The sequence below is a fragment of the Maniola jurtina genome, chromosome 6 (genome assembly GCF_905333055.1).
Source record: "Maniola jurtina chromosome 6, ilManJurt1.1, whole genome shotgun sequence".
NCBI lineage: Eukaryota > Metazoa > Arthropoda > Insecta > Lepidoptera > Nymphalidae > Maniola > Maniola jurtina.
In genome coordinates, this window is record NC_060034.1 from 11,817,070 (window position 1) to 11,842,774 (window position 25,705).

The 25,705-nt window shown below is 39.2% G+C and overlaps 2 protein-coding genes across 5 annotated transcripts; one reads left to right on the forward strand and one right to left on the reverse strand.

Moving 5' to 3' along the window:
• The first annotated feature begins 226 nt into the window (after positions 1-226).
• Positions 227-11,350, forward strand: LOC123866413 (ubiquitin-protein ligase E3A). 2 transcript variants are annotated; one of them, XM_045907966.1, is made up of 16 exons: positions 227-479; positions 711-927; positions 1,513-1,646; positions 2,071-2,207; positions 2,921-3,103; positions 3,405-3,520; positions 4,257-4,470; positions 5,087-5,256; positions 5,662-5,830; positions 6,298-6,435; positions 6,919-7,121; positions 7,356-7,537; positions 7,656-7,824; positions 8,090-8,257; positions 8,817-8,972; positions 9,406-11,350. In XM_045907966.1, the coding sequence occupies exons 1-16, from the start codon at positions 445-447 to the stop codon at positions 9,742-9,744; spliced, it is 2,730 nt and encodes a 909-aa protein (XP_045763922.1). In that variant the 5' UTR covers positions 227-444; the 3' UTR covers positions 9,745-11,350. The 2 variants fall into 2 exon arrangements, with proteins under 2 accessions (XP_045763922.1, XP_045763923.1); XM_045907967.1 differs by having other exon boundaries at positions 227-388.
• Positions 9,924-23,514, reverse strand: LOC123866417. Of its 3 annotated transcripts, XM_045907974.1 has the most exons (17): positions 23,185-23,514; positions 22,483-22,633; positions 21,400-21,505; positions 20,329-20,387; positions 17,821-18,032; positions 17,328-17,426; positions 16,982-17,086; positions 16,823-16,901; positions 16,139-16,356; positions 15,453-15,687; positions 15,147-15,248; positions 14,796-14,933; positions 13,987-14,322; positions 13,599-13,712; positions 13,111-13,272; positions 12,435-12,622; positions 9,924-11,942 (listed from the first exon to the last, which is right to left on the reverse strand). In XM_045907974.1, exons 1-17 carry the CDS (start codon positions 23,211-23,213, stop codon positions 11,804-11,806), a joined length of 2,472 nt encoding a protein of 823 aa, XP_045763930.1. In that variant the 5' UTR covers positions 23,214-23,514; the 3' UTR covers positions 9,924-11,803. The 3 variants fall into 3 exon arrangements, with proteins under 3 accessions (XP_045763930.1, XP_045763931.1, XP_045763932.1); XM_045907975.1 differs by lacking the exon at positions 14,796-14,933; XM_045907976.1 differs by lacking the exons at positions 9,924-11,942; positions 12,435-12,622 and having other exon boundaries at positions 13,143-13,283.
• Between the last annotated feature and the right edge of the window lie 2,191 nt (positions 23,515-25,705).

Below are 25,705 nucleotides of genomic sequence, written 5' to 3' on the forward strand. Positions count from 1 at the left end.
GATATGTTGAAATTGATACATTATATGTATCCGATACAATTCATATCGATACTTTCTGGCAGTTAGTAGTTACGTGATGTTACGTCCTACCCACAGACCACGACCACCGACAACTCCATGCACAGATCATGCACAGATGAACTATGAGGGCAACTCTCTTTTACTCTATGGGTTGACAGTTGAATGCACACAATATGCACACAATGACACATGGTATGACATTTGACATGCACTTGACGGGTCGTAAAATGAGAACAATTAAAATAATTAGTGATTTTTTTGTGTAGTACCTATTTCTAAATAAAATACCTGCTTAATTTGTTTTGTAAAGTAAAAACATTGCCACTGAAATTGAGCAAATAACGAATGTTTCATCTGGTGCCTTTAAGTTAGTAATATTTAATGATTAGCAGTCATTAAGAATTGATATAATCATTAATTTCTATGAACTCAAAAAGCGAAACTGACGAAGCTTCAAGGTAAATTCGTCGTCATTGAGGCTGTTTTTTTATCCATTTTCATTCAAAAACAACGTGTTGCGTTGTGACGCAGTTGAAATTTTATTATATACGTATCTTGTATTGCGTCCGCTACGTAAATAAGACAAAATGCTGTTTAGAGGTTATGCATTACTTGCCATTTTCGATCTTTGTTGACAAAAGACAATCAGGCAGTGTATCGACTGGAGCATTGTTTATTTTCCGTTTCAGGGGGAGCGAAGCATCATCGTCAAATAACGAGTCGACCCCAAGTGATTCCAAGGGTCATACAGAAGCGAGTTTATGCGCGGAAACGAGCTCGAACAAAACTCGGGACATTATGAAGCGAGCCGCCGCAAGACAGTTGATTGAACGATATTTTTACCAACTTGTAGATGGCTGTGGAAACCCTAACTGTGACAATCAGTACTGTGCATCTAGTGGAGAGGTAGCTATATTCTACTAACTATACAAAATTGAATTTAAGGTGTAGTAACTAATAATAAAACAAATGGATGGAGAAGGCTTTCACCCAGACTTTGGAACACAACCCAACAAACTAAAATTAACATTTAATCTATTAACTAAACAGACTAACTAAAAACTAACCACATGAAGTTTATGTATATCTACTATTCTACTATTTAGGAAAAATATAAAGATGGGAAATAAAAAGCTATATTATTATTTATAAAAAATTGTGTGAAATTCTAAGAGTACTGTCACATTACTGAGTACACCCCCTTAGAACGCTTTTCAGTCAGTTTTAACAAAAAAAAACACTCCAAAAAGGCAGAGCTAACACTAACACAGTCAAAAACTAAAGTTTGCATAGTAAAGCTGGTGCATTACAGCTAGTCAACACAATATTATAAAGAAAGTGTGCTGTGAGTTTGTGTGTTTATGGAAGGTAATCTCCTGAACCAGTCACCGTTTCGAAAAATTAATTCATCATTTGAAAGATACATTATTCCAGATGGATAAATAATGATTCAAGTTGGGGCGGGCAGCTCTAATTTATGTGTTTTAATAGGCTAGAAACCTGACTCCAAATGAAGCAGCAGCAGAGGCAATTAAGTTATTCTATAAAGAAGCACGTCTGTGTGACACTCTGCCCAACAAGGTTCCCAGGACGGAGGTCAACAGTGTTTGTGCTTCCGGCGCGAGGTTAGTAAATAGATCTAATTAGTTTAAACTATTATTGTAAGATTTTGGTCTTCAAGCACTGGGGAATTTTGGACAAGAAGACATCTCGAAGCTCCCCGAATGCTTCACAGTTGGATTCGGCAGCTAACCTCTTTAAAATATCTCAAGACATTGGAGTGCACTATCAAAATACCAAAATATGCACAAATAATGGTCGATATGCACTACGAAAATACTATTTTAATAGAATTTATGCTTATTTTTACAATATTTGCTAGATACCTATTCTAGAGGAAACTTAATATTAATTTGTAGGCTGAAAATTACCTCTTCACATCAACGGACGATACTGGGATTTTTTATTAGAAATAAAAAATATTAGGCCATTTTGAAATTTAAAAAAAAATTGATATGCAAGTAGCTTAAAAATAATTAAAAATTTCAGCACAGCCGGTACAACATCAAACATAACAATGAAAAATGATTTGGAGTGTCAAAATGACTCAGCCTCATGTAGCACATCACCTTTCAAACCAGAGTCTAGTCAGCAAGATGGTTGCCAATCTCCTCTTAGACGTAATAGTAAGTGTATGCTTTGCCCTATATTTACGTTTAGAAAGTGTATATGCCCATTTTAATATTTTTAAAATTTATATTTACATCACTGTCCAACTCTGTCATAAATCCATAGATATATTATATAAATACTTCCGAATGCACTCCTTATCCTAAACATCAACTATCAAGTAAAGAACTATCAGTCTGAAGATTGTAAACTGTAAAGTCTTACGTATCTTACGTCTACTAATGTGCATTTTTATTACTAAAACATAAAACTGACAGCAAAAAGATAAGCCGACAAAAACATATTGTAACTGTGCACTTTTCTTAATTATTATTAAGAAAAGTGCACAGTGAAATCTTAAGAATGAATCAAGAAAAGGTGACTTTGTGTAGTTAATTCCTTATTAAGTCCTTTTCGCAATTACATTTCAACTGAATCAGTTAAAATATCATCATCTTCAGTCTATTTGTAATTAGTATTTAACATTTGATCATTAGATCATTACCGAAGATTATAATTATTATAAATTAGTTAATGATGTTAATGATATTTATACATATCCTTATGCTGTCCGCAATGCAACAGTTATACTTAACTTGTTGATTAAGTCTCATCCAAATGCCTAGTAGTTTATTTAATAATGAGTTTGTCCAGTGAACTAGTGGAATACAAGTTAAAACTAAGTGGCTCATTGAGACGTTGGACGAGTTGCTCATATCCTTGCTTACAGATGGTGCGCCGCTAACCGAGGAGCGTATATACGAACTGTGCGATGAATGTCTTCAAACAAAGAAGCCACAAGTCCTCATCAGAGCTCTGGGTGAAGCGTTCACTCAGCCTGCAATATTGGCTAGATGTTTTCAAAGGAAATTAAGTGATGGTCACACTGGGAGTGAAGGCAAAAAGAAAATAGGTATGGGACCTAAAGAGTTACGTTATTTTAATCTAAATATATAAAATTCAAAAGGTGACTGACTGACTGACTGGCTAACTGATCTATAAACGCACAGCTCAAATTACTGTACTGATCGGCATAGCTATTATGACGTAGACATCCGCTAAGAAAGGATTTTTGAAAATTCGATTCCAAAAATAGAGTTCCCAAAGGATTTAAATAAAATATGAATTCACGCGGACGAAATCGCGGTCAATATCTTATATATTGGACGTGACAAGAAAAAATCAATAAAGTAATACAAATATTATTGTTTAAGATAAAGAGTCAAAAGCGATGTGTTCCTCGAGTGACCCAGACAAGGATGTGGACAGCGTGGCAGGGCCCGGCCTCGACGTGGCCTCGTGTCGGAGAGCCTTCCAATACCTCGCTAAAGTACGTATTTACCCAAATATGATGCTTCTAGTCATATATCGCATCATATCTGGCTTGAAACACTATTTCAATGTATACTATAAAATTTACTAAAAGTGGTTTGTGACTCAAAATGGTTAGCGCCCGTTAGGTTTTTCTCTAGAGAGCGGTATACTAATTCTTTACGCGGATAGAGTACAGCTTCTTATATTCCATGAATCCCTTTTTTCTTGATGAAATTCAGTCAAATAATTGGTACTTATACTACTGAATTTTACCTACTTATGAGTTACTGATGATTAAGGCTATGGCACCTCTAACTTTTTGGAGTTGTGTGTTTTAAGTAATTAAATATCAGTTGCTTTAACAGTGAACGAAAACATTGTGAGGAAACTTGCATGCATCAGAGTCCTCCATAATGTTCTAAGGCCTGTGAAGTCTGCCAACCTGCAGCAATAGCCAACGTGGTGCAATATGGCTTAAACCTCTCCCATTTTGAGAAGAGATCTGTGCTTAGTACTGGGTTGCTGAAGGATTGTTTTATTTATTTTTATTTATTTATACAGATACAAACTAGCCCTTGATTGCAATCTCACCTGGTGGTAAGTGATGATGCAGTCTAAGATGGAAGCGGGCTAACCTGGAAGGGATATGGCAGTTTTTATTAAACCTATACCCGTTTGGTTTCTACACTGCATCACATAAATTGCTTGGCAGCACATCTTGATTGAGATCATGTTGATGTGTCAAACTTCAGGTGCCGTCAGAATACTACAGCTCCGCGTTAGTCACCGCGCTGTGTACGCTCGGGGAAAACCTCACGATTGAACTGCAGTACAAGAAGATGAGCCTGGACGACGCGGTCAACTGCTTCGTCATAGCCTTTGAAGTGCCCGACCTGGGCTGCAGCGATTACTTGGAGATAGCACTGCCACTGCTGTGCATATCTATTGAACGTTTGCCCATCAAAGGTAAGCACGTGTATCGTGCTCTCGATGCTCTCACAATACTTCCACCTCGGCTGAACCCTTCGGTTGTGATTGTGATCAAGCGCTTGCCTATAATTAATTTTAAAAAGTCCGCGCTACCAAAATATGAGCATAAACGATGCGGTCATTTTGGGTTTCCCCTACACTTAAAGGAAATTCTGACATCAAAAATGACTAAACCGGTAGGGGTTGAATCTGCGTCTCTCGAGCTATGGCGGAAGTCTAAACAAGCGATGACAAATTTGCATAATCACATTACACAAAATTTACATTTTATGAAAAATCTGAAGTTTTACCTCTTTCCCATTTACAAACCAGATACGCGCACCCATTTATTTTAGTCTTAGTCTTATAGCTCGTTCACACAGGTTGCATAAGCGTTGCGTAAGCATAGACGTAGCATGTACCATTGCGTTGTAATGTATGGAACTGTTTGAAACATGGGACACCGCTTGCGTAAAGCGTGGACGTATGCGTGACCCGGTTTTTTAGGGGTTTACGCGCGTCACTACGCACGTGTCACGTGTACGCAATTGGCGTGAATCCGCCTTTAAAGTCATAAAAACAAATTGTAGGTAATTAAAATGTTTTATTTCAGCACAAGCGAAATTAGCTCGAGTGTGGGCGCAGCATTGCAAAGAGAGCTTGCGCCATATACTGGAGACGCTGCAGCAACTCATCACGCTGCGGGTGATCTCCACCAACTACGTGCGGCACTTCACAGTGCAGGACGACACTACTGTCACCATGGCCACTAAAGTTATGAAGGTAAGTCTCTTCTTCAGATTCTTTGAATAGAGCTTAGGTCTTATAATTTTGGTATTTATGCTTCCAAAGTCAAAGTCAACATTTATTCACCCAGTTACAAGTGTACACTTTTTGATAGCTGTTGAATTTGGAAGATGTAACGGTGATAATTAATTAGGTAAACTTAAAACTAAAGCTACGCGGGTGCCAAACGCGCTCAGGTCTGAGAAGAGCCCACAACAAACCCAGCTGGGTATTCTTTTTCTTTTTATTATCAGCACTTTAACATATTATAATCTTTTAAGTTTAGCTGCTTTCTGTTGAGCAACTCATTCCCAAGCTTTCTTATCATTCCATACTAAGAATAAGAAGTCCGTTAAGAAGCTTCGTTTCAATATCTCAAGCACACTTTACCTGTCCATGCAGATAGTGTACTACGCCAACATGCTCGCGGGCGTGATGGAGCCTAGCACGCTGCGCGAGGAGCCGGTGGTCATCACCAGTCAGCTGGACCCGCTGGGCGACGCGCTGGACCACCTCTACCCGCTGTCGTCGCTCAAGAACTCCAAGCAAATACCCTATGAAGACCCACTAGGTGAGATGTCCTTACTTAGGTTTCTTTAGCCAAAATTTGTCTTCAAGATCATTTCGGATTACTGTTAACGTTTTTCAACGTTCTCTTATGATGAAGTATACAATCACTCTGGGTTTAAAAAATTATAAATGCCTCCATGTTTTTTAAGCTTTTATTTTCCATAATTAGCCTCAAGCTTAGACAAAGACCATTTTTCGCACACTCCTATAATAGTCCACCTTAAATTGTATGGAAAAAGCAATGACCATTTGTTAAATTTCTTTATAAGTACTTAAAAAAATCTTGACTAGATTCTGTTAAGGCACATCACTATAACTGTCAACTTTGAACTGTCGCCCATATCCTGATATCTCGAAAATAGTATAGTGTGCTGAAATCAGATTTTACCTACAGGGTCTCATATCATGTGTTGTGCCTTTGCCCATTTTATAAAAATGATGTTAATGTAGTGTTAATTTTTTTTTCAGCTATTGAATTAGATATAAATGTATTAGACGCTAGGAAACCTTATTTGCCATTTGAAGAGTTCTACAACGAACCCCTTAGTGATACAATAGAGATGGATATAGATTTAGCTAATTGTAAAAGTGAAATTGATGAAATAGGTAAGTTGGTTTTTTTACTTTTATTTTAAGTAGTACATAGTTTAATGCAATTATTCTATAGAACTGGACTGGCTTTACTGCAACCACCGATTCATTCTGCTGGACAAATTGATCAAGTTGAATACATAATTCCTAATGCTAAGGTTGCCTGGAAGAGATCGCTATTTAGCGATAAGACCGCCTTTTTGTTCCTAACTTTTAAGTTTTTTTTTTAAACTGTCATGTGTGTTTTGTGGTGCAATGCATTCATACATAATAAATTATGCCAAGTCAAGACAAAGTCAGCCAATTCCGGTTGAGTTGGTAACTATATTGAGTTGATTAGGTTGAGTGTCCCGTTTCACGCATCTATGTGTCGGTGTACTTATTATCGCGTGTGTGCTCAATACAACGTATCGAGCGGACTATTTTTTAACTCTTTATTTTTTAGTGCGGGCCTCAAATGTTTTACTAAATAAAGTCTCATTACCGGTTTTCTTCCAGGTCATAAGTTTTCGTTCCTCAAATACCCGTTCATACTGACAGCCGCGACCAAATCCTTGGGCTTATATTATGAGAATCGTATCCGAATGTACTCAGAGCGTCGAGTGTCGTTGTTACACGCGGTGGTGGGCGCGGCGTCGCCCATGCCCTTCCTGCGGCTCAAAGTGAGGAGGTCTCACATCATTGACGACGCGCTAGTTGAGGTAAGACTATACTGAGTGAAGGCCACGCGTTGTCGTTGTCGTAGCTTTAACGTTGCCTATTACGGTCCCCATAGTGAGCCTCCACTCTAAATAGTTTGTATAGACAGAAACATCCGTAATCAACACTCAGAAAGGTTCGGAATGGTTAAAAACTTTAGAAATGCCACCCATATCGATTTCTTCCAAAAATAAATAATAAATAATGATCTAAACTCTTTTCTAATTGGTGCGCAGTTGGAGATGATAGCTATGGAGCGCGCGTTAGATCTGAAGAAGCAGCTGGTGGTGGAGTTCGAAGGCGAGCAGGGAATAGACGAAGGCGGCGTAAGCAAGGAGTTCTTCCAGCTCGTGGTGGAGCAGATCTTCAACCCCGACTACGGCATGTTCACGCAGCGGCAGGACGAGCACACTGTCTGGTATGTTAAGCGTAACCTAACGATTATAATTATACAAAAAGTCAAGTATTCTGCTCAATTGCACAAGTTAGTTGGAAGAGAGTTTACTTTCTTAGTAAAATGTTCTAATCGATTTCAGGTTTAACCCCACATCATTCGAGACGGAAGCTCAGTTCACACTCATTGGTATAGTTTTAGGGCTGGCGATATATAATAATATTATACTAGCGGTCAACTTCCCTATGGTGGTTTACAGAAAACTCATGGGGAAAAAAGGTTCCTTTGAAGATTTGGCAGATTGGAATGCGGTAAGTAATTTACCTGACTACGAGAGGGTTACGTGTGTTTGTAGGCGTGCGTGCGTGTTTGCGTGAGCGCGTATTTGCCTGCTTGCGTATTTGCGTGCATACGTGCGTGCGTGCTTGCAGGCGTGCTTGTCCGTGTGTTTTTTACTTAATTACGTTAGTTTTATTGACCTGGATAATAAATGAAGATGCGGTCTAAAAGTACGGCGCGCTAACTTGGAAGCTGTACTACAGCTGTTTCTTAACCTCTGTAATATTTGTTTTTCAGACTTTGTACAACGGTTTAAAAGACATGTTAGAATACACGGAAAATGATTTAGAAGAAGTATACTATCAGACGTTCAGGATATGTTACACGGACGTTTTTGGCAACAACATATTTCAAGATCTCAAAGAAAATGGCGACAACATATTCGTTACGCAAGATAATAAAAGAGTGAGTCTTGAGATTTTTCAGTATTTATAATATTACTGATATTATAATATCTAGTAGTTAATAAAGATAGCTAAAGAAATAAATGAACTATCAGCAGCAGACATTTTGTCAAAAATTGGGGCAATTTTTCAGCAAATAAGATGGTTTGTAAGTAATCAAGACAGTGTTATTAATTCACTGTTTGTCAGAAATTCAGACAATTATGACAATTATTTTCAGCAATGAAGGCAGTTAACCAACAATAATAGTTTGTCAGCAGTCAATATAGTTTGCCAGCAATGGGGATAATTTGTCTGCAATTTATCCTGTTAGCAATTTAGATAGTATTTCAAGAACTATGACAGCTAGCGAGAATTAAGACAATATATCAGCATTTTAGGCAATTTATCAGTGGTTTACAATTTAGACATTATGTCAGCATTTATTTAGGAGTTAGTTTAGAGTTTAAAAAACTAAGTTCGGTCTTCTGCTCCGAGCTGTTTCTAAATTTTTTGGTATTCAATTACACGTCTGTCGATCTTTTATCACAGATAGCTAACAATCATTATATATATTTCAGGAATTTGTAGACCTATACGCAGATTTTCTACTGAACAAGTCAGTGGAGACGCAGTTCAAGGCGTTCAGACGCGGCTTCGTGATGGTCACGGACGAGAGCCAGCTGGGGACGCTGTTCCGCCCCGAGGAGGTGGAGACGCTCGTCTGCGGCAGTAAGGTTAGTCGATGTTACTAACAGACTTCGAAGTTAAGAAATTTCTCTATTTGATGAGTTTTTTAGTAATATTTTACCCAAAAACTTTTTGAATGATTTGCCAGATACTTTTTTATTCAATGGAAGGAACTTTGATACAGTCTCATAAAAACTTTTGGCTTGGTAGTTTTTAACAAGTTTCAACAAATAATATATATTTTTTGTACTTCTCCTCCAGTTATTTGGTAGTTTTACTTGGAGCATTTTCCAGGAGTTTATAGTTTTTTTTTGGAATTGGTGATTTTATAGATTTCTACGAAATCCCCCTTTTGAGCACCAAATGACTGTACTTGGCAAAAATTATATCCTCCTATATTAATTAATATGTATGTGTATTGTGTATGTATGTATGTATTATGTGTATTATTGTCTCAAACGAAAATGTTTGCTATTGCAGAATTTCGACTTCAATGAACTAGAAAAATCAACAGAATATGATGGTGGATACACATCGGAGTCACAAACTATTAAAGACTTTTGGAGCATCGTTCACAGTTTATCTTTAGAGGACAAGAGAAAGCTTCTTCAGTTCACCACAGGGTCCGATAGAGTCCCAGTAGGGGGTTTAAGCCATTTAAAACTAGTTATAGCGAGAAACGGCCCCGATTGCGCGCGGTTACCGACCGCCCATACATGCTTCAATATACTTCTCCTCCCAGAATATGAAAGCAAAGAGAAACTCCAAGACAGACTGATGAAAGCGATTAGCTATTCAAAAGGCTTCGGCATTATTTAACGTCCATCGCTTATAGTCCTCTCGAACAAACTGTTACTCGCGTTGATGTAAAATATACAGATGTTGATTTTGAATCTTATGCTGATTGTAATAACGTTAATTATTATATTATTATTTGATGTATTATTTTGCTGCTGTGCCATGTCTGTTATGATATAAATAACCCGATTTCAGTCATGATAGTCTTTGATATTAGTGTTTAAAAGTCTCAAGATCACTGTTTTGGCTAATTGCTCATTTTCATTGGTCGATAACTCGATCGATACGTAGCGTGCGAGGACTCCCACGACGGAATAAAGACTAGTCAAAATTCAACAATTGATGGAAATTATAGAACTTCTAGACATAAGAGTAGGGAATAGTCCAATGGAAATTATTATTGTTTCACATATTATGCGGGCCTTATGGCATGCGTTTTAAAAGTCGCCCGCACGTCGAATACATTTCCTATTGACGCGATAAATTAAAACAAGCCTTAGTAGTAACCTCATAAGGGTCTGCCGTAAGCAGACTGATAACTGAATGTCGATTTTATCCATTTTGAATAGAGTTACGGTTAGGGTTTAGACTTGGTCTTGAAGGGGTAAATTCGCCTTCTTGAAGGGGTAAATTCGCCTTTGTCTTGAAGGGCTAAATTCGCCATTTGGTAAATTGGCAAGATACTGGATGCCAATACATTGCATCTACAAGCATCGCGCGAACTTAAAATACGCGTGTAAATTAACGTACGTTAACGTGCGAAATGATTCGTGGCGAATTTGCCTCTTCAGGGCCTACGGCTTAGTTATAAAAGCACGAGTAAAAGAACTATGTTGCAGTCACAAATTCTATCCGGTGTATTAACTACAACCGCACTCTACGACAGTTGGGTAACTTGAAACAAAACAAAAAAAGCAGGCGTCAAATGTTCCTATATTTGACGCTAGGTAGCATATGAATCGCTTAGTTTTCTTTGATTTCACACATAGCCTAATATTTCACATATAGTTGATTCAGGATCAAACGGAGAGTTGCCTCACTCTAGTTCACTCTGCTATAACTCTATTTAACTGGGATAAGATCGAGATTAGGTTGTCCGTCAAAAGCCACTGGCCGTGACTGCGTTGACCCTAAGGGCCGGCGCCATATGGCGGAGCGCAGCGCAGAGCATGCCCGCGAAGTTTTCTAATCGCATGAATTTGTACCAGATAATGCGCGAGCACGCTCGGGATTGCGCGCGGATGCGCGAGTATCCGCACGGATGCACAATTGATTTTAGATATTATTTCAATGAGGATAATGTCGATAATATTTTGACTGAAAAATGCTCTGCGCTGCGCTCCGCCATATGTACCCCGGCCCTAACGATATACTTTAATAATGTACTTATATTTTGAAGATGTTTAACAGACTTCAAAAATAAAATGGCGGTTCTGAATTCGACGCATATTTCATTTTTTATTTTTAAGTATATTTTCGCCAGGATAATATCGCTGTTTGTATATCTTGTATATTTCATATCAATGACAAACAAATGCCTATTGTTGTAAAGCCAAAAGTAAAGTTGTGGCGTATTTTTAACATTGATATAATTAATTAATTAAAATTTGTTTTATTTATACATGAATTGTTGTTTGATTTACGAATAAAACAAAGTTGTTTATTGAGCCATTTTTAATTTCGGTTTTGTTGTAAGTATGTAAATCTTTATAAATAGGAATTTGTTACATTTTTTTTTTTCAAAGTATAAAATAAATAATTACAGTTACTTATTAATTCTATTTTACTATAGAATAAATAAGACCCATTGGTCTGGTGAACTCAAATATTTAACTCAATAGTCAATACACTAACTCAAACAGAAGCCGGTTATTGGCTGAAGCCTGAAAGACGCTTTATCGTTGATAACAAACTAATGTGTTGTTGTGATATGTCGGAGAAGGTATCTGGCTTACGATGAATCGGAACGCGTCCCTTGCCATAACATTATATGATCGTTTTCATATAAAAACTGACTTCGATCGCATTACGACACGCCACGATACAACAGTTTGTACGCAGTTTAGATGTCTATGTTTTTTCAAACAACAATTTTTGGTGGCAACAATCTCTTGAGTCGCAGCTCGTGCACTACGAGCGGAAAGGGGCGGCGGCAGGGCGGGGTGGAGGGATGCGGCACGGACGCGTCCGCTGATGCGCGGCGTTCAGTATTTCGGCGTCTGGAACGAAAAAAATTATACTAGACTTTGATGGAACTACACTTTGCAAAAATAAGATTATTTACTGTGCACACCTATATTGCGATATGATATATATACACACAATGTGTATATATATCATAAGCTGCCGCGATAATAGCAGCCTCGGCGGCTTTTCAGCGCACTCTGGGACACATGGTGCGGCTCGAGGCACTTCCCCGCCTCGGACAGGCAGACGGGTGCGAAGCTGCGCCGGTATAATCATCATCATCATAATCAGCCTGTGGACTTCCAATGTTGGACATAGGCCTACCCTAAAGAGCGCCACCACACCCGGTCCTCGGCCTTCCCCATCCAGCCACTTCCCGCCAGCCGCTTTATATCGTCGGTCCATCGTGCTGGAGGGCACTACGGTTGCTTAAACGCGGTCTTCACTCAAGGACTTTCCGGCTCCAACGGACATCGCCTCTACGACAGGCGTAACCGGTATAAACGAGACAAGAGTTATCTTACCTGTGCCTGGCATCGCAGACACAGGCCGCCATGGTGATAGCGGCGGCGGCGGCTTGTCTGCGCACATGTCTGGAGCACACGCGCAGCGGCTCGAGGCACTCGCCCGCCTCGGGCAAGCAGGCAGGCGCGGAGCAACGCCGGTTGGAACGGGAAAGGGAGGCATAGGTGGGCGCCGCCACACGTTGCACCTGCGGAAACGATAAATTAGGTAAGTTTTGTTCCTAATGGAGAAAAAAACTCAAAGCACTGGATAAATCAGTCCAGGTAACAACACTCTTGTTTTCTGAGATACCTACCTAATATCTTTTTTTTATACTACTTGGATGAAGTAGCGTCAGCGATAAAGTGTCAGTTTGTCATTCCATCGCACTGTGAGAGTGACGTGCGATGGGATGACAAACTGACACGGCCGGAGATCAGGCGCTGAATCAATGGCATTAGATGCTCTCCGAGGTATGTGGGTTAACACCGAAGAAAACTTCCCACTCTGTTTTCTGATTATTGGGGTTACCCAGTCGTAGCTTAGTAGGGTAAGTCGGGCCAATCAAGTTATTGAGGTTTTCTGTCAAGAACTTAATTATTAATTTTTTAACAGAAACCCCAATAACTTGATTGGCCCGACTCCGGACTTCATGAGTCTTGTGTCTAGACATAGTCTGCAGCTAAGAAAACCAACCTCAAAAGTGTTGCCCTTCCGCTTCCTGTGCTTGGGCTGCGCTTGTGGCTGCTCGGCGCGCTTGCGGCGCTGCGCGGCGGACGGCGCGCCTGGCGCCGCGCCGAACAGCCCGCGCTCCTCCGCCACGCGGATCATGTACTTCGCGTCGAGCCGGGTTATCTCCTGCGGGGGGCCTACTCGCGAATCATTCACGGAGAAACCATTTTCATTATGAGCGGTAATCGTGATAAGGTGAACGGTAGAAAAAAATAAAATACAGTTCGTTAGCGGTAGGATACTTTTGTTTCCCACGTAACAAGTTGTTGACCGTATCGCCTAAACTCATATTATTAACGGGCGATTGGCGATATTGTATTCTACAAGGCTCACAAGTCAATCATATTGTCCATGTCCAAGGATTATGACGACTTTTAATAAGGCCCAGTAATGACAGATGTGGTGGTAAACTGTATTTTGATTGCACCAGATTGCACTTTCGTGTAACTAACCTTCCTCTGAATTAGTCCCAAATAGCAGCCATCGCGGTCCAAAATGTAATTAATGTCCAGACCGTTTCCTAGAGATGGTAACGTTTGGATTTCGAATAAATCACACTCGGGTACCTGCCAAAAATTTGCAAGTTAGCAACACTGTTGTATCAGTCATATTGGATATTGTTGGCGTCAGATAATAAAAGAGCTACAGTAGAAAGGATATTGTGTTCGCGGATAGGTACTTCCCTACAGCGCGGAAAGCGTAGGTCTAAGTTTAACTGATGAACCAATAGCGAGGCGGCAAAGACATCCTCGACATGGCCGCGCCTCACTTTGTACCAGTTAATAAAATGTCAGGGATCTTTTTCATCTGACGCCTAAACAGTAACTGTGGGAAACTTACGAAAACATTTGGGCTATCCTTATCAGGATCCCTGGGAACTGGTTCGTTTTCAACCACTTGCCTTTCAGGAATGGGCCTCGCTTTAGTACTAAACTGCCCTGGGCGTATAGAAACATCGGCACTTTCAGCTCTCTTCTTCAGTAGTACTACCCCTTCTGTGCCCCCTGCTCTTGCGGTGGTGGGGGGTGAAGACATAGGTCTTTTCTGTGGAGGGCTATCGTTTGGATCTTGGTCCTCTTGGTCTGCCTTGTCGAGGTCGGATCGCGAGCCAGTTTGGTCCAACGACGTGCAAGAGTCGGTTATTATTGTTTCCGTAACTTCTTTAAACTTTGGTGTCTGCAAAAAGTTTGGGAATATAACCAAAGGTTACTTTGGTACTTTATAGATTTTCCCCTTTCAAGTTATACTTAGGTACTACTTGGTTTCTCCATCAGGCCTGGTTTTTATACCTACAAGCTAGTTTCTATAGCTCTCATGACAGGATTGTGTACACTTTATGCCTAGTTTTATGAGGGTAGGTACGTAATACATACAAGGTTAGGTGAAGACAAAATAATTGGGTTTTCTTTTTGATATTCCTAGTACTTTTGGTTTTCTGTGAAAATGCTCACATTTCAAACAGCACAAGAAAACGTCCGCAGCTCAGAAGAACACTGGGAATCCTCAATGTAACGAAGCCACCTTTTAAATACAATAGTCTGATATTGCCATTTTATGTAGCTGAATTCAAGAAATATCTGTCTTTCTCGCTCATACGCTGGATGAAGTCCATCTAATTTAAATTGTTCACACTGCAATGGATTACTCACAGAGTGATCCCTATTTTTTTTCTTCAGCAACGAGTGCCTCTCACGCGCCAATCGGTTGGCTTCAGCCACAGCGCGAGTCACTTGGGCCTCATTCTCTGCCTCCAGGGCTGAATGCGTCTCGTATATTATCAACTGGATCTGTTACACAACCGAGTTTTTCAGTTCATTACATTGCATACCTGTTGTTTTATCGTAAATATATGAAAAAGAAATAGGAAAGTTGAGACAGAGAAGACCACCTTGCAGGCAGCCTTTCAGATATTGCGAAAATACTGAGCAACAGTTCCAATGAAGTCAAGCAAGCGCGTGCCAAGAGCATCGTCAGTCGTTTGTTTAGTTAGAATTAGTTACCTGAGGTTTAGATAGTAGAGTTTTTAACGTTCTCTTTTGCTCTTCCAATATAGACTGCACGCGGGCCTTTCCAGTAGAGTCGATTTCGGATTCTGTTAGTATCTGAAAGTTTTGTCACATAAATAATAAATTATTGCATTTACTTTATTAAGGAAATGAAGACAATTAGGAACTTAGCGATTTTACTGCAGGTATGTTGTAAACCATGAATGTTTTTATTTCAAGTTACTCTTTCTATTCCTTGTCACTCATTGGAAACTTCACATCCCTCACATCCTTAAAATTGGTGTACTTATAGGTACTTACCTCAAGCATGGCCAAATCGCCTCCTCTACCACAAACCAAGTCAATAGGATCTGTGACGGCCGAGTAAGAGTTGGGCGGTGTGGCCAACACGGCCACTACGCCCTCAAGTGCATTGGCCACTGTTGGCGTATCGACGTGCACATGGTCGCTCACAACACACACCGAGGCGCTGGACTGTGGTAGTTCTGATGCCTCTATGCCAAGTTCTCGTAATGCGCATACGTAGCTTCCTACCCTGAAATCAAATTTGATATTTATGTCTATATGTATATCAAAGCTGTTTAACCGACTTCATAAAAGGAGGAGGTTCTCAATTCGTCGGAATCTTTTTTAAAGATACCCGATACGTAATTGAAATTTCATGGACCGTACGACACGATTTCTAATTCGAACCGTTAGGATATGGAAGACATCAGTGTTCCCCTCCACAAAGTAGAATAGACATCTAGGCAATCGCGTTCCATATTAGATTGCATCATCATTTGCTAGCTAGTCTGATTGCAGCCAAGCTTAATAGTCTGTTACTTTTACAAAAATGTCTTAATCTAAACCATGAAATCTAAAAGTTGGATTGGTTTGAATAGCTTTTAGGCTTACGCTCGAAAAGCTTAGCGAAAGAGTAGGTAATTTGGGGCTTGGACTTGTTGGCGTTAGGGAAATTCTTGGCTTACAATTTTAGTACATACTTGTCTCCAGCGCCAAACACAACCAGTTTCCCCAGTTCAGGAGTAACGGGCGCAGCCGGTGTTTCAGCTTTTAGTATAGCAGCCAGCTCCTTCAACTGTGCGGCTAGGTACGCGGAGCAACGAGGTGACGAGGCGTGGGTTTGTGCAACTACCCCGCGCAGTGCGTTGGCACGAAGAGCGCGGCATAGGGTAGATGCACCTTCGCAGAACTCGCGTTCCTACGAACAAAATGTACAGTCGGCCTCAAAACTCGAGTAGCAATTCCGCGAAACTGTTGCATCAAAAACCTGTCGCACTTATGACCTGTTTCTATATCACACATAGCTAACGCATGTGCATATAACTGTGCCACGCGAATGTGACCATTAAGGTGCTAAACGAATTACGGCTCTTAACAGTACATTTTTATCGCAATACACAAGTGGCACAAGATTTTGTTCTGTTGCGATCTTTGTAAGAGACATATATCTATTACGTCTAGAACTGGATGAGATCTTGACGACAACCTACATATCGTTTAAGTAATAGCATTTTGGCAAACTTCTGGGTGACCTTAAAGAATTTAGATATTCTGACAAGCGACAGCCTTCAAATTTTATATATCGGTTGATTTGACGACGCGACGTCATAAGACCGCATTGTATGGCATCATTTTGATAGTTTTAGAATTATAACATTACCTACCTGCAAAACTATTATTCCATTCTTGACCAAATCCAATTGTCCGACGCTGACATTAGCTGGTGGACGGAGGGTGATGAATCTGAAATGATTGAGTGCCGTAGGTAAATCATAACGAAATAATTTCGTTTAGGTAATAGTTTGATAAAGCACTAAGTGTACCTTGGACAGACGCGATCAAATCTGTATTCTCCAGCGCAGAGCTGACGCGAATTGCTGTATGAATATCCAGACTCATGGAGCCTCTTGACTAGCTCAGCAACTTTTCTAATAGAAAAAATCGATTAATATAATCGGAAATCGACTAATGAATTACCAAGTTTTTCCAAAAATGCTAAGTTTTTATTTTATTGATATTTCAGATTGTTGTGAACATTAGGCGATACAGAAACTTGAGGGTGGGCTAGTTATGACGGTACGTGAGTTGATTTCTGGTTTCGTAATCAAGTTGGTAACTGGATGGGAACTATATCTATACTAGAAACAAAAGTGAAAGCATGGAACTCACTTCTCTTTGAACGTGTTCACCCATCCTGTAACAGTGTCCTTATTGACGCAAGCAGATATACGCTCTTCACGTAAGTGTGCTGGTAAGAGATCCGATAACCTAAGGAGGGCAGAGCAAAATGTAAAATGGAGAACAAGTGGGGAAGATGAAACCTAATAGGATTCTATCCTATTAGGTTTCATCTTTCCCACTTGCTCTGACTTAAGAACATTGCTTTAAAAAAACACTTTATATCTTCAGGCAAGATTCACAGATTAGTGCAGCTTTTATTGAAATGGAGCATCTGATTTCATTGTGATAAACTTGTTGATAAACTCCAGTGAGAGAGGTCAACTCAAACTGCATAAACCGTGTTCTGTGAAAATCCTTGCAGGAGAACTTGAAATAAATATCCAGCAATGGAATTCTACTGATTGCAACCCCGATATGCCAATTTGTTCTCACAGTCCGAGTTCTAAGCCAAAACAAGAGAATATAAACATGAGTTAATTACGTGAAAGCCCTATTTTTAATCCGTATTCTGGCAATGGCCGCTGCAAAGTGGACTCTTTCATCCCATATAGCGGCTTCTACATCCTTGAAGGGGTGTCCAGCTTGGTCCAGCAGTAGCTTAGCACGCTCCACCTCTGCTCGCGGCCTCGATACCCATCGGCGTCTGGCTAGCTCCATTAAGAACAGCCATGTCGAATGTCTGTGATCTAATAGCTGTTAAATTGCAAATGAAATTATCGCCTGCTTTGAAAAAACAGCTGGCTTCTGGCTTCACACAAAAAACCGGCCAAGTGCGAGTCAGACTCGCGCACCGAGGATTCCGTACTTAGGTACCTACTTTTTCCGACATTTTGCGCGATTTATCAAACTATTAAAAATAAATAAAAATCTGTTTTGGAATGTATAGGTAAAGCCCTTTCATATTATGAGAACCCACTTGATATAGTTAACGTACTTTAAAAATTCAAACACATTTTAATATTTTTTTAATGTGCGAGTCTTGGGGATCACGATGATATTTTGACCTGTAAGTCATAAGTAGGTTGGAGGTTTTCAACTGACAGATCTAGGTTGCCATTTGAATAAGTATTTATAAAATAAAACAAGATGTATGTCTAGATATCAAGATTGAAGAAAATTCGTTTGGCACAATAAGGTCTATTTCTAGATAAGTATCAAGATCGTAGAAAATTCGTTCAGTAGGTTATGGGAGTCAATTTACTTTTCGGTTTTATTCGCAAATCGCATTCTGACATTTACTAGTTAGATTTGAAACCAGACTCAGCTTACATTTTACCGAACCTACGTTTTGAACAATTTCACTTTATAATAATGAAAATGATTCTTGTTTTTCTGAAATTTTATGTAGTAATTGGTCAATTAATTTCCGCGACAGTTGAGCGCCTTATCTAAGTGAAAACATTCAAACTTGGATGTTTTTGACGCGATATCCCGTGTTATTATTAATCGAATCCACTTTATCAGATGGGAAAGTTCAGAAATCACCAAGGTTTTCATTTTTTGGTGAAAATATACGCCCATAAATACCGAGCTCGTTTACGTGAGCGTCCTCAAAGAAAAATAAATGGATTTGGTCACGAGAGCGCCGTAATATGAGTTAGATAGGGCTATATTTTTCCTGTTACATCTTGTCGAATGTGCTTTTATCGAAGTTATTGCTCAGTAATGACATTTCTCTTTAACCTTGCCAACTTTGCCATGCAACCTTCGAGAATGTTCAAACAAGTTCAAGTGCGCTGTAAAATTTCCCAAATTCTTACACAAGTAGGGTAGGTAAATACTCCACTTGTTAATTATTGACTGGAACCCATATCCAAGTTAATATAAATGCGAAAGTGTGTCTGTCTGTCTGTTTGCTAGCTAGAATTTCACGGACCAGCCTTGTGTGTACCAACAAGATTTTTAAAAACCGCCCTAGTCAGACTCGTTCTATTCTCCGAGGATTCTATATTAGGGTATTTTTTCCGACATTTTGAACGATAAATCAAAAACTATTACCTATGCATAAAATAAATAAAGATCTGTTTTGGAATGTACAGGTATTTTTAAAGCATTTTTCATACGATATCCCACTTGGTATAGTTATCTTACTTTGAAAACTGAAAATAATAATTATTTGTTCAACCCTTTTTTGTTTGTAATGTACCTAACCACAAAGTCACGGTTTTCGAGTTTTTTCCTTTATTTGTGCTATAAGAACTACTCGTACCTACCTGCCAAACACTAGCTAGTCTACCACCACCGTCCTATAGCTACGGTGTGACTCTTGGTTATTGATTAATTTGACGCTTTCTATTGATTGGATCTCCGCTTCGGATCTCCGCCTGCTATGTGCCTTGAGCAGCAGTTGCTATTATTTTTTATAGCTCCCACAAAGCCTATACGACCCTATAGGTACGTCATAACGACTTACGTGACTAGGTCGGGATTTATTGCTTATGCGATGCGATGCATTCAAACAAATGGACTGAATAGCTCAATTACTGCTAACTACCTGCTTGTTATTCATAACAGTTAGGTACTCATACAAAGTATGTAACTAAGGTACCTTTATACAGTTGGATGAAAGCCTTTTAAGGTGGATATTATTTATTCTAGGTATGAAATATGAATTAAGTTTTATATAAAGTCAGAACAGATTGGGCACAGAACCCAAACGAGCATTATGTAGCTATATGTTATATAAAATGTATATTTAGATAACTACCACGTTTGTCTAACTCTAGTGGTTAGTATTATATGTTCGACTGCAGATGACGAGGTCCTGGGTTCCTTTCCCGGGCAGGGCCAGAAAATAGTTAGGTACATATTGGGTGCCTCGAAGAGCCGACGACGATCCTGCGCCTGAGCTCTCTCCGGTCATGTCGGATTACCGTCCCATTAGACTATGAGAGGAGAGATTAGATAGTGCACCTGTGTTTGCTAACACACTTGTGCACTATAATATCTATCGCGCAGTCGGCTTATATTTCTATGGAGTCTAATTTACCTGTGGATAATCGCCAAAAAAATCAATGTCTTCTATTGCTTGGTCCAGGATTGATTTATCTGGAACAACAAAAAGGACATCAATCGTAGCTAACTAGATACCTGGCTATTTAGGTTCGTGGATGAAGCATTCAAATCAACCCTTATTACCTTTCCCATTATTAGGTATTACCTATCACTTTATTTAAAGCAAAATTAAATAATCTGCAAACAAAATGAAAAAGTCCGTTACATTCAAAATTCAAATACACGCGAGTGTCTATTATCGCTTCACAATCAGGGAGGTAGGTGTTTTGTGATAAAAGTTAAACAGCATTTACGAAGCCTCCGTAAACTAGTTTCAAAGTTCGCGTGATCCAATATACGTAGATAGCTGCACTACTACCGTGAAGCGATAACCATTCACGCGCCAACTTTACCACCACGACACTCACTTACGAATATTTCCTACTGCTAAACATATTTTAAGGTTCTTTATAAGGTAAAGGGCATGGGTTTACGATCATCGTGTTCGGTGATTTACAACAAAAAAGTCACGAACGATTTCAATAGCGCGATAGATACTAAAAAGATATTATTATTGTGCTCTTTATGACTTTGTAATAAAATAGCATGATTTATTTAAACGCGACAAGTTGCGTTTAAAAAAAATAGGACGGTCGATGTTTTAATGACTTCGCTGTGAAGACATCCAAAATTCGTAGTTGAGTAAGTACTTATTGTATCGTTTGTGTCCAGCTAGGTAATTCGCTGACTCGGTGTCTAACACTGAATGATAGCCACCGAGCTCGGGCTAGTGTGGGGTCGTTATTCTTACACCTTGGGCCCCAACGTCCGAAATATTTGCCCAGCTCTGCAGTCTGCTCCAGTTAACAAGATCTCATTTCTGATTTCATCACGTTGTTATACGATCCTGGTTTTCTACAGCGGCATCGTCTGCTGAGCTGCCCAATGCGGTAGCCTAAGGTATACTCCAGGCACCATCTTAGGCTGCATCATCTCCTGTTTGGTGTGATGCAGCTAAGCGCAAGCAAATTTATTTTTAATGGTAAAAAAATAAATTTATTCTTACATCGAAACACGTCATAGATGAGCGAGTAGACACATCGCATTTCCTGTTCATCCTCGAAGTTCACAGGCATCGGGGGCTTGCAGAGAAGACGGGCTGCTTTCATTACCTTCCGAGACAAAGACATTAATTAATATAGTACTTAATACTGTACTTCCAAGGATGATCAAATTATGTAATGTAACTAATCAGTTTAAAATCAAAGATTCATAGTATATAAGCAATTTCTTAGTGCGCATGAACGCGACGCATACACGTTGCATATGCTAAACGCAGTGTTTGGGGATGTTAAGTAATACTTACATGGTATTGCATTACTCAGTGTATTTGTCTACGCACTAGTCATCAAAAATTCCCTATCCTATCTGACCCAAGAAGATTTTACGAGTAGATTCGAAGCGTGTAAAAAAATTAAAACGCTGAGCGCATAAAGCTCAATAACAATAAAAGTTTTGGTATCTAGCTATATTGAGGCATTAGGACTGTTAGGTGCTTTCGTGAGAGTTACTTAGAATGGTAACATCAGAAGTGGGATTCAGCTCGCGACTCGGACTATGAAGTATTCTAATTACGTACCTATACTGTGTTGAGGTCCGCGAGCGGTTAAAATCTATACTAATAAATAAAATTGGAGTGTCTGTCTGTAATTTCGAAATAAATACCTCATATTAAACTCATATGGTTATTTGAACGATACCAACACTGAATCACACGTTTTTAAAATTTTTGTCTGTCTGTCTGTCTGTCTGTCTGTCTGTCTGTCTGTTTGAAAAGGCTAATCTTCGGAACGGCTGGACCGATTTTGACGGGGTTTTCACAGACAAGTAGAGAATTGACCAGGGAGTAACATAGGCTACTTTTTTAACCGACTTTCAAAAAGGGAGTTGTGTTTTTCTACCTATGTACACCGAAATCTCCGAGATTTCTGAACCGATTTGCGTCATTTCTTTTTTAATCGATAGAGGAACTTCGCGACATAGTTTCATAAGAAATTTGGAGTCCAACTCCTCAATCCTGATGCTAGAGGGGATCTGACCAATCCACGCGGGCGAAGCTGCGGGCATCAGCTAGTTTAAAAATAAAAACCTGTCCAATATCCCACGCTGGACCTGGTGCGGTGCTGACAGTGACGGGAGGAGGCGCGTTAGGGTTTTTGGTGGCCACGACCAGGCTCCACGGCGCCCACTCCTCTGGTACCTCCTCCATAGTCTTTTTGTCATGGTGTAAGACCTCATCCCTGTAACCAAATAGGAAAGCTGTTACAATTTATTCGCAGATACCTTTTATACAATACTTAACTACAAGATATTTCGCTAACAACAATTTTGTGGTAGGAGAACCAAAGTAACCGGCATAATTCACCAGGTTGCGGAGATGAAGTGGCAATGGATGTGGTACATAGTTCGAAAAACCGGTAGACATTGGGATGCCAACCGCCAAGGAGTTAGAATGGCGACCTTGCACAGAAAAACACAGCATTGGCATACTACATGTACAAGAAACATCTTCATTCTTGTACATGTACAGTGGATAACTGGACTGAAGACATCAAACGAGTCACAATAAGTAACTGGATTCAGGTGGCACGAGATTGTAACGTGTCGAATGTGGAAGTCCCTACAAGGGACCTACCAGGGTGTTCTGTGGGACCTACCTAATAATTATGTCCCCTGGACGGCTAGCGGTTGAAAATGATAACGGTGAACCGGGTGAACCATTTTAAACATGTTAGGTAAGTAAGTATAAGCTATAAAAGCATAGATATGTTATAAAAGATAATTTAGTTACGTTATTATTTTGGTAGATCCATCAATCATTTCGAGACATTTTTTATACAAAAGGGCATGTCTTGTATCTCCAAAAAAACATATTTTCAAATTGCTAACTCTCCAACATCAGTCCTAAAAATCGAAAGGTCCATCACTGGGTCCATGGGTCCATTGCATATTTTTTAGTTTAAACGAATTTAAAAAATAAATGATATTATATAATTTTGTTTATTTCAAATCGATTAATTACTGATTAATTATACTAAAGAAATATATTTGTTGATTTTTATTTATGTAAAATACAATATTTATTGATAAGTTTTTTGTCAAAATAATAAAATTGTCATCAAAACATCACAAATGTTTCTTGTACATGTTTTACTCTTTGCGTAAATAGGATGTTTTTTTAAATAATTCCAATCAGTTTAAGGTTCCACGGTAACTTTTTGTAAGTTTATATTTACGTGGGGTTAAGCACTGGGGTAATTTTGGAAAAGAGACCATAAGGCCTACGGAATTCCTACAAATAAACCTTAGATACCTAGAAGAGCGATCGAGAAAGCAAACTATGAGTAAAAATTACGCAGAAAGAAATCCATTTCTTCAAAATAGCGAAGTCATGATTCATGATACCTAGGTAGACACTTAGATAGTAGCAAGTATGTACCTATTCAGTGAAGAGCTGAGGAAGTAGAACGTATATAGGTAATTAATTAAGTACCTACCTACTGAAATCGAAGTCGGTAGGTAGGTACGTTCTACGTACTGATGAATTTTATAAATAGTTGCCCTTTAAAAGCCAGAAAGGAAAATAAAAAGAAAGAAAATAATAAATAGGTAAGGAGGTATATCACTCAAATATAACTCACGTGAAGGGAAAATTACCATCCAGGTATAGCTTAACCTATTACCATATTACTTAGCTACTGAAGTACTGGGGTCTCTATGCTTACATGTGATTTTTCCGGACAGTGTTTATAGTATTTTTATATAGGTTTTATCACGTACAAAAACGCGAACCAGAAGGAATGCCACAATCAAAATATTTTGGAACAAAAACAGGGGGGTAATAATCACTTCACATAAGATAAATGCTAAATTTTGTTTGTTTGTTGGTTAGTCCTTCAATGACGACGCAATAAAACATTGGATTGAAGTGATTTTTAGCATAGTGTTAAAGACCGAGTAGGTATGACATGGGCTAATTTTTATCTCGTAAAATCAGAGTTCCCATGGGATTTTTAGAACCAAAATCCACGCTATGTCGCGGGAATTACCTAGTAAAATATAAATCATGAAGGTACCTTTACTTCAGTAGTAGTAATTTTTCAACAATCGATCATAAGTATGTTTAAAGTATTTACAAAGGATACAATTGGTGCCTGAACAACAAGAAAAGTTTTGAAAGCTCTAAGCGCTCGAAGCTCATGCCTCGTGTCCTACTTTTGTAAGCGGTTGATCTTGGCTAACCTAGGTACCTACGTGTGATTATAATCTACTATTTCAAGCAAGTTCATGGCCAGCCTGCACTATTATCGTAAAATTAACAACTTTGCTCATAATAACGCATTGAAAAGGTATCTATGTAGGAGTGGCAATTAAGAAAAGAAAGAGCTAGTAAATAAGTATCTGAGTAGGTACCGTGGTACCTATCTACTTGTGTGTCTATGACTGAAGGTTCACACCTCACTTTATAGAAAGAAATTATCTATCTACCTACGGTGTTTCTTTGTTCTCATGTAGGTACTTCAGCTGACGATGACATGCACTATGTCTATACGTAATGGAATTAATGCGGCTAAGCTTCACCAGAACGATAAAGCCTGAAGTAAATACACAGCGCGATGGCAGCCACGGAAACAGAATGTCACAGTAAATGCGCGCGTACGCGTGTAAGATTTCTTATTCAACGTCTGCTATAATTTCGGTAACCAACCAACATCATCGATGCACCGATAGGGCTAGTTTGGACACAGCAATGATAACGTATATTAATCGATTGCGATTGTTAAGCAACGTTGACCCAAGTCGGTAACTGGGGGAGTGACCGATTTTGGAGGTCCTTTGGCCTTTCGCTTCTTCCGTGTCTCGGAAAGCATGTTAAGCTGGTTCCAGTTATTATCAGTAAAATCTGACAATATTGCAAAAACCTAGGGGCCGTAACCTAAAAAAAGACCAAATCTCGTTCACGTACCAGTAGTGCAGTAGATCCTATTTGGAAGGATCTGCCCGGCTAGCATGGGCAGTAGATAAAAATTATATCCCCGATTATATCCACTGATTTCTATGACATCAGTGGATATAATCGGGGGATATAATTTTTATCTACTACCCATGCTAGCCGGGCTGGGAGTGGGAGCCCACCGCATTATTATCCCAAAAAAAATCCTAACATTATGTGATTAATGGAAAGGGGTTACGACCCTCAACAATGAGAAAAATCCACCTTTTATTATTTACATTATAATTAATATATTTTATAGGTATCTACGCTCTAGAAATTATCAAATACTTGCACATCGACATCCAAAGTCTTCTGC